Source organism: Alosa pseudoharengus, unplaced genomic scaffold (assembly GCF_046254945.1).
Source record: "Alosa pseudoharengus isolate Yale_2024_CS ecotype anadromous, Long Island Sound unplaced genomic scaffold, YU_APseudo_1.1 YU_APseudo_1.1_scf_4, whole genome shotgun sequence".
Lineage (NCBI taxonomy): Eukaryota > Metazoa > Chordata > Actinopteri > Clupeiformes > Clupeidae > Alosa > Alosa pseudoharengus.
Window position 1 is genome coordinate 11377990 of NW_027468774.1, and position 10000 is coordinate 11387989.

At 43.0% G+C, this 10000-nt stretch overlaps 1 protein-coding gene across 2 annotated transcripts in view; it reads left to right on the forward strand.

Moving 5' to 3' along the window:
• ankfn1a (ankyrin repeat and fibronectin type III domain containing 1a) overlaps nucleotides 1–10000 on the forward strand; it is a 156645-nt gene that overhangs the window by 121245 nt on the left and 25400 nt on the right. For both annotated transcript variants that reach the window (XM_076264819.1, XM_076264820.1), the window contains exons 10-13: nucleotides 1222–1422; nucleotides 5194–5307; nucleotides 6693–6790; nucleotides 7258–7348. In XM_076264819.1, the coding sequence (XP_076120934.1) occupies nucleotides 1222–1422; nucleotides 5194–5307; nucleotides 6693–6790; nucleotides 7258–7348 (504 nt within the window). The remainder of the gene's footprint in view (nucleotides 1–1221; nucleotides 1423–5193; nucleotides 5308–6692; nucleotides 6791–7257; nucleotides 7349–10000) is intronic.

Below are 10000 nucleotides of genomic sequence, written 5' to 3' on the forward strand. Positions count from 1 at the left end.
AAGCACCATAATTTTGCCTACCTTGTAGCCCATCTGAAATAACTCCAAGCTTTGCTATGTTCCCTCCATCCTTTCGTTATTTTCAAAAAACGTTTTATATCCATGATGCCCTTGAAGTCTTGAGTTAGTGAATTAGCTTAAATCAGCTTTTCATGTGCTGTTAACCAGCAACAGATAGTACAAGAAGTAAGTAGTAAGACCATGTAAGTATGGTTACAATTTCTGTACAATTTCTGTAGTTGCTGCATCCATTCATTGTTATTCTCTCTCCTGCTCAAATAAATGTTGTGCGTGAATTAAGTTGATGATAACGTGTTTACAAACTCTGCTTTACAGAAAATATTGTAAATAGTCTACTGTCACGCAGTTAATGGGATACTGCGCAGAGTTGAAAGTTAGGTCAACTTAAACGAAGCCCTTGCTTGGCCGCCTGTGCTGCGCAACGCACACTTAGCTCCTCTCATCTATACAATGTAGTTCCCATTTCTGTAAACCATACATAATTTCAAAGAAATATATTACCACTCGAGGGAAATCAGTGTGGTGTCCATGTGAAAAAATAGGCATAAATCTAGCGTACACATTTTCATGAATCACTGATGTGTTGATGACATAAATTAGGAAATGCCCCAGCGGCAGCACGGGAGAGAAGAGATTAACTGACAGAAGATATGCATTGTCTATAGAGAGGTAATGTTAGATTACATTGTACATTGCAAATATATCACCATGCATTCATAACCTCGTGATTCAGTGAGAATGATCCCAAAACATCGGAAAGTATGTCTTTGTGACAATTCTGTATTACATTTTGTCAAGATGAAAAATCAATAGCTAACTGTTCCCAACTGAACAGTGATTATAGCGCTGTGAACGCTCCTGGCTGCGCCTGGCAAATACGCCACCATAATAGCAATCAGCTATGGAACAAGCGTGCCTGTTTTTAAAGGGAATGTGAGATGACGCTCTGATTGGTTTATTGCACGTTACGCCCAAACCACACCCATGATTAATGTAGCTACTTCAGACAACCCCATTTTAAATTTGCGTCGGGCGCAACAGTCAAATATCCCGCCGGTAAAATAGCATCAGCGCCCGAGATACGCCCACAAAGTGAATTGCGTTTTGCGCAAAGACACTTCCGTTTTAGACCATTAAAATAGGGCCCCTAGTGTGTTTGCGTGGCTGCTGATTGGTGGATGGTGTGTTCCTGTGTTTCAGTCACTAGTCTGGAGAGCCGCGTGGCCCACCTCACTGCGTTAGTGGACGAGGCGCAGAGGCAGGCAGGCGAACTGGCCAATCAGGTGATGAGGGAGAGCCTGACTTTGGACACGCCGGACAGCGTGAAGGACAAGCAGCTGAAGGCCTGGGAGTGGCGCTGCAAGCTCTATCAGCGCATGAAGACAGGCTTCGAGCACTCGCGTGAGTAGAAACACACACACACACACACACGCACACACGCATGCACGCACACACACACACACACGCACACACACACACACACACACGCACGCACACACACACATACACACATACACACACACACACACACACACACCAGCAGCCAAACTTCTGCTCTTCTAACAGCCTATTTCAGAAACTCTCAGAATTAATAATCAAGATTGTATTAGTGTAAGTACAAGGGAGTATGCTTGGTCGTGGAGATCTAGATCTGCTCAGGATGCTGCTGTGAAAGCTGCGAAGCTGCAAAATTGAAGCTGCATAACAAATACAAAGTTACACTTAAAATTGCTGCCCCAAGAAAAAAATAGACAAGCAGAAATGAAAACAAAATCCGCCCTTATCTAGATCAGATCTAGAGCAGATCTAGAGCGGATCTAGACAGGTGGAGCTGGGGAGGAGGAGGGAGCAATAAAACGCTGTCATGGCGCAGGAGCTGCGTGAGCCTGCCCGCAGACCACAAGAGTTTAAACTAGCGCGGCGTTTGGGAGCAAGAGCCGTTTGGATTACGTCGCGACCAATTAGTAACAGCGTTATTCAACAGTTTCCTGTATGAACTTGGTCATTAAGCTTTATAAAGTTAAAGGTAACCACAGACTTTAAAGCACTGGCTGCAGTGCGATGATCCCAATTGATTTGCTCATTGATTCGCCTTGTGTGGCTTTTGTGTGGTGAACAAAAGTTGAAATGTGTTGACATTTTACATGGCGCTATATAAATCAGTACAGTTGATTTGAGAAGCTATAAATCAGTATTTAATGGTACTATATAAATGAATACAATTGATTTGAATCATCTCTGTGATTTGGCTCGTCTTGCTGTCGTACGTGTGTGTGTGTGTGTGTGTGTGTGTGTGTGTGTGTGTGTGGCTGTAATTGATACTGGCTTTTCCTCCACGCAGAGAGCGGATGTCCTCAGCGTTCGCTGATGTGTTTGCGTGTGTGTTCAGTGAAGGCCATATTGTGTCCTCCACTGAGGGTATAGCTGTGCTTTTTTCTCTCATGCAAAGGACATGTGGTCGAACCTACAGCTATCTGTGAGTGAAGTGCTGTCCACTTTCTCCCAAGGCTTTCAGTCATCTATCATTCAAAGACTCAAGGCAGTAACCCATTGCATTCTTCTATCTGTTAGTGTATTAGAGGTGATTGATTGATTGGTTGATTGATTGATCGATTGATTGATTGATTGATTGATTGATTGATTAGTCTGTCTGTGTCTGTGTATGTGGTGTGTTATGGTAGGGTTTGTGTAGTAATTTATGGTTGTGTGAGTGTGCGCTATGGAGTGTTACGGTTGTATCAGTGCAGTGTGTTGAGGTTTGTGTGTGTGTGTGTGTGTTATGCTGCCAGTAGCCTGGCAGAGTTTATCTTGCCCTTGTGGACCCGACCCAGAATGGACTGTGCTGGCCAGGAATGGGAAATGGAGGCTGTTGACCTTAATCATCCCAAATACCACCAGACATGTAGCTAAGTCAAGTGTCCACCACACACACAGCAATGGCTATTCCAGTATCATCCATATCATCAATGTGGTATCGAGTAAAATTACAAAGGAGCTCCTCTCAGTCCAGCTGTGTGTGTGTGTGTGTGTGTGTGTGTGTGTGTGTGTGTGTGTGTGTGTGTGTGTGTGTGTGTGTGTGTGTGTGTGTGTTTGTTTGTGTGTGTGTGTGTGTCAGGGAATCAGGTGATTGAAGTGCTCACATGAAAGAGCACTGACATTTTAGCTCTGAGGAGTCCTGTGGTTGAGCTGAGAGAGGGCTGTGGAGGACGTCTGCACCACTCATACACACACACACAGACACACACACACACATACACAGACACACACACACACACACTCACACACACACACACTGAGTCACTCACTAACTCGCTCGCTCATTCACTCAAACACACCACACACACACACACACACACACACACACACACACACACACACACACACACACACACACACACACACACACACTCAGTCACTCACACACTAACTAGCTCGCTCTTTCACTCAAACACACCACACACACACACACACTCACACACACACACACACACACACACACACACACACACACACACACACACACACACAAACACACACACTATCTTGTTTAGTCACACACACACTCAGTCACTCACGCACTAGCTCGCTTATTCACTCAAACACACACACACACACACACTCGCTCGCTGAAATTCTGCTTTTAGATAATTATGCTTAATATATATAATATAATTGTTTTTGAAGTAATTGCATAATTGAATTTGCATCTGACAGTCTACTGTCACTTGCTGAAATATAGCGAGTTAGTATGTACCTCTCAGACATGCTTTCAGCAGTACACACCCTCCAGACCTCCAGGTCTCAGGAGAAACACCTGTTAGTAAAACCTGCTCTTAGAACTAAACATGCGGCTCAGCTCTGGAACCAACTTTCGGATGACATCAAAAAGGCCCCAACTGTAGCCAGTTTTAAATCTAGACTTAAGACCAAACTGTTCTCAGATGCTTTCTGCTAACTGCACTGAGTTATAATTTCTGAATTTGAAATGTATTCTACCTTGTGTCTTTTATTTTGTCTTTTTAATCATTCTTTATTTTTTAAAATATTTTAAATATTTTTGGTTTTTATTTTTATTATTATTACTCTGATCTTTACCTTTTAAACTATTCTTTCACTATTGCCACTATTGCTTTTATTTGTTATTACTGTTTGCTTTTGTTTATGTAAAGCACATTGAATGACCTCTATGTATGAAATGCGCTATAAAAATAAACTTGACTTGACTTGACTTATCTATACAACATGTTGCTTAATCAAACAAACCACACAAATTACAGTAGCTATGGCATTCTACTCTTGATTGCATAGTTCTGGTGCCGGAGTGGTGTTTGATATGGTGGTGTTTACAATGTATAGTGACATTTCCTCACACTTCAAGTAGTATACACACGTCTTGGTACATTCAGCTTTATGAATGAGTAATTCCAGTATGTGCAAATCAATGCTGATGATCTGAGAAAGGTTTGAGCTGTTTCTCTCCTCTTTACATTGACATATACATTCACCTTTTTAAAAGTATAAGTATATATACTCTTTTGATCGTGAGGAAAAGTTGGTCTCTGCATTTATCCAAATCCCTGAATTAGTGAAACACACTCAGCACACAGTAAACACACACAGCGCAGTGACGCTCGGGGAGCAGTGAGGGGTAGGTGCCTTGCTCAGGGGTACTTCAGCCGTTCCTACTGGTCAGGGTTCGAACCGGCAACCCTCCGGTTACACTCCGAAGCGCTAACCAGTAGGCCATGGCTGCCCCCATTTGCACTTAGCAGACACTTTTATTCAAAGCCTATTACAGCAAGACACGGTTAGCTACAATGCAATAAGCTACAGTGCAGAGAGACCTTAGCTAGGAATTACTACAGAACCTGTCAATGCTATTACTAGAGGTATTACAAGATTGCAGACATTACTAATACTAGTCAAAATGTGATAAGAAGAGGGAACTGGTGAGTGTGTGTTAGGAGTGTTAGGTTTTTTAGAAGTGTTAGGAAAAGAGTAATCCTTGGAAGAGTGTTTTTAACTTTTTGAACCTCTTTAAGGTTTTCAGTGTTCAGATTTACTAGTAGGTGAATATGGAGCAGACACATGACTATCCTCTGAACCTTTGGCTGTTTTGTTGACCTTTGACATCTGTGTGACCTCTGACCTCTCCTTCACGTGACCCCACAGGCCCTCCAGAGGCACCGTCCACAGTGCGCCTGAGTGTGACAAGCAACACGTCGCTCACCGTCACGTTTCAGGAACCGATCAGTGTCAACTCCGCCGTAGTCACCAAATACAGAGGTGTGTCTCTAATACACACACACATATGCACACACACACACACACAGAAACACACACACACACATACACATATTGTACACACACACACACACACACACACACACACACACACACACACACACACGCATACATGCACAAACACACACACACACACATGCATACATGCACAAACAGACACACACATACACACACACACACACACACACACATATACATACAAACACACACACACACACACACACACACATATACATACACTCTCTCACACACACACACACACACACACATACGGTAAACACACACAAAGGTACAGGGATGACAGATAGGGTGACTGCAGAAATACAGTATGAAACACACACACACACACACACACACACATATACATACACTCTCTCACACACACACACACACACACACATACGGTAAACACACACAAAGGTACAGGGATGACAGATAGGGTGACTGCAGAAATACAGTATGTCATAACTGAAACCTGTTGAAAGAGAAGAGAAGAGAGGAGAAGAGAAGACAGGAGAAGAGAGGAGGGGAGGAGAGGATGAGGGAGGGGAAAGTTGAGGGGAGTATAATGAACTCCTCTGTGGATGATCCCTCTTGTGTTGATGGATTGCTCCTCGTCTCAATTTCCCCCCTCCAGCGGCAGGCCACACTCTCACAGCTCTGCCCAAACAGGAAGCAGCTGGCGCTAATGATTAGCACGCAGAGAGGCAGCTCTGGCCCTGCGCACACACACACACACACACACACTGTATACATTACACGAACACACGTAATACCACACACACACACACAGACACACACACACACACACTTATACAGCACACACAAACAAATGCATGCGTACAGATACACACACACACACCACGTTATAAAACATGCTTCCACACATACCTCCAAATGGCAGCAGTTGATCTATTCCCAGTTACGGATGACTGGAGAGAGAATCACTGAAAGGCTCTCAGTAGGCACACTATTGTGTAGTGTGTTGCTTGGTTTCTGGGGTAACTTATGAAGTTTACACACACACACACACACACACACAAGTCCCAATGCCTCTGATGAGTGTTCAGTCAGGAAACACAGCTGCGATGGCTCCCACTGGGCCACGAGACGACTCTAGCTTCCAACTGCGGCGACAGCTATTTATTTATTGGTGGCATGAAAAAGTGATATTAAAGAGTGTATTTCAAAAAGTGAAATTGGCTGTAGGAGCAAATAAAGTGACTAAACAAAAACATCTCTCCATTACGGATGGGAAGAGTTTCAGGTGTGTGATTCTCACTCTGTGTGTGTGTGTGTGTGTGTGTGTGTGTGTGTGTGTGTGTGTGTGTGTGTGTGTGTGTGTTGTGTGTCGTGTGTCGTTGCAGTGGAGTGGAGCTGTCTGAAGGACTTCTCTCTGCTAGCGGGGGAGATGCTGTTGGAGAACCTGCAGACCCTGAAATGCACCATCAGTGGCCTCACCACAGTAAGCCTCATCACATATTTAAATCATACACACACACACAGACACACACACACACACACACTGCAGATGTTGTGTAGGTTAAGACGACAGTGGACCTCATGCCAACAGTGCTAACCAAGTTCGGATGCATTTCAATAACACACACACACACACATACCCCCCCTCTCTCTCTCTCTCTCTCCTTCTCTCTCTCTCTCTCCCTCTCTTTCACACACACACACACACACACACACACACAAACACACACACACACACACACACACACACACACACACAGATAGGCAAAAAGGCCATGAGAGAGGAGTCAGTAGTGAGAACCAGACAAATGCTCAGGGTTGAACTTGAAGGCTCAACAATGTATTTTTCTTAATTGAATGCAAACTGTGACATATTGCAGGTTTAGAAATACATCCAGTGCGTGTGTGTGTGTGTGTGTGTGTGTGTGTGTGTGTGTCTTCTCCTGACAGGGAAGGCTGTACTATGTCCAGGTGTCAGCCTACAACATGAAGGGCTGGGGACCCCCACAGCAGTCTCTACCACCATCAGCAGCTCCCTCCAGTAAGTAGAGCTCATCCTAGAGCTGGCGATATGGCCAACACCCTCAGGAGAAATGGGAATATGATACCATACAATGTAACACAATCATATTACATGATATATATATATATATATAATAGTATAGTGTAAGAGTATAATAGTATTGCATATAATAGTATAGTGCAATAGTATAATAGTATTGCATATAATAGTATAGTGTAATAGTATAATAGTATTGCATATAATAGTATAGTGTAATAGTATAATTGTATTGCATATAATAGTATAGTGTAATAGTATAATAGTATTGCATTCTGCAGCACATCCTCTAAATACACCTTAAAACAAGACAAATTTACTCAACGCACTGGCAGACAAATTTGCTTGTTTTCAGGATAAAACGTCTTAGAATAAATCAAACTCTTCTTAAATTAAGTCTTGATTTGACGAGAAAGCGCTAGGTAAGTCTCTTTATACTGAAAACAATACCAACTAGAAATTTTAAACTTGAAAGATTAATAAGATTTGGTTAGATTTTATTAGATAAGCCATTTTTTGCAGTGAAGCGTCTCCTCAGAGTGCAAAGCCATCCCAATTACGTCACTGTTGGGACACCTTCTCATCAGCAGGAGCACAGCTGGTCATTTCATGTCCTTATTTCATCTGATTACAACGCCACTTTCTCAGAACAAGCCTCTGTCATGGACACCATCACACAAAACAACAACAGCCTAAAGACAACAGCCTCCATACCACTCATAGTTTAAGCCTGCTTATAGACATGAAGAAACACCCTTCACTAAGACTGCAAACCTGGGTTAGACCTGGTTTAAGTGGGTCTAAGTGAATCTTCATGTTCAATAACTACCCGCGTACACACTCTACATACAACAAGGACCCATTTCTGCAAGAGGTGGCTATTTTCTGTATTTCCGATGTTCTCTGCTTCTTCAAGAGATTTCGCTAAGTGACACCTCTACTAGTACTCAATGTTCCACAGGCATCCTTGGGTACCAAACCCTGGTGTGTGTGTGTGTGTGTGTTTGCGTGTGTGTGTGTGTGTGTGTGTGTGTGTGTGTGTGTGTGTTTGTTTGTGTGTTTGTGTGTGTATGTATGTAATAGCTCCTTTGACGTCGGTCTCATCTGTTGACGCAGTGTGTGGCCTCCCAGACAATTCTCAAGCACTCAAACACCCTGGTCCTATTCACTCCTTTCAGAGAGTGTGTGTGTGTGTGTGTGACAATTTCAAGGCCAGACACGAAAAATAGAGTGTGGGTCCAGCCTCACACAGAGTCGTGACAAGACACACATAATGAGTCTGGATTTGGTGTTACACACACGCACACACACACACACACACACACACACAAACACAAACTGATTGTGTAAAATACACACCACAAGACACGTGTAGAGAAACACACACACACACAGTGTTGGGAGAAAGCTGATGTGAAAAACAATGTTATGTTAAGCCACACACACAGTCAGTTTGTGTGTGTGTCCTCTGAGTTTCATGAAGCAGATGAAAGGCATACAGCCTCGTGTCGTGATATGCTCATGGATTTGAAGAGATTTGTGAAGATGAAAAAAAAAAAATTGTTATTATTCCACTTCTTGGTTGAATTTCCCATTGTCCTACGTAATTTAGAACGACCATTAACATTATGTTATTTGAACACCTATGAAGTAGATCCATTTTTTGTCCGTATCACACTTGTATATGAATTCGCCGAACTCATTGTGAAATTTAAAGAACGTTGCATTCGAGCTGTAAAATACAGATGTTCAGAACATAGCAACATTGTAGCATATGACGGAGGTGGCTTTTAGCTAGATGGATGGCAGTAGGCAAAGTAAAATAGCGATGTTTCAAAGCTAAAGTTCATCAGAATCCTGGGATATGCCCGCTTGACAAGGGGAGACATGGAACTAACGACTGGCCTTTGGCCGTAGCAACCATCCATTTAGAACTAGTAACGGCAGTTTGTCCTGCAAGTTGAGAAATTAGTTAAAATGTGTCTGGGAAAAGTAGTTCTTCCAACAAGACAGTTCTAGCGATTAAAACGCTAACACAGCGCAAGTGGCAACATTGGAATAAGCAAGATAATGGACTCCACGGTGGTCTGTTAATAGAAATGAATGCACTTACAAGGTTTAAACGGCCCTCCGCTTCGCGTCGGGGCCGTTTTACAACCTGGACCGTGCATTAACTTCTAATAACAGACCACCGTGTCGTCCATTATCCCTTAATTATTTTACTGAATAAAAGGCCTGAGCAACTCTGAATTATATTAACAGTAGGAGTGTCTGTATCTAGTCTTAGTGTGTGTGAATGTGTGTGTGTGTGTGTGTGTGTGTGTGTGTGTGTACATGCACTTCATAGTACCTGCTATTCTTCTGCAGCACAAAGAGAGTGTTGTCTTGCACGGCCAGGGAGGTATTGCTATGTGTTTTTTGTGAGACTAAGACTATGCTACTGTTTAATACCTCTGGGACTATCAGGAATGTGAGTGTGTATGTGTGTGTGTGGGGGGAGGGGGGGTACAACTGGCAGGTTTATCTAAAAGAAAATCCAAATAGCTGGTAAAATTCTGCTCTATATCAGCTGTGGTGTTTTCAGTTGTTTTCAGTTTTCTGCACACATGAGTGTCAAAGCCGAATCTCACCTCT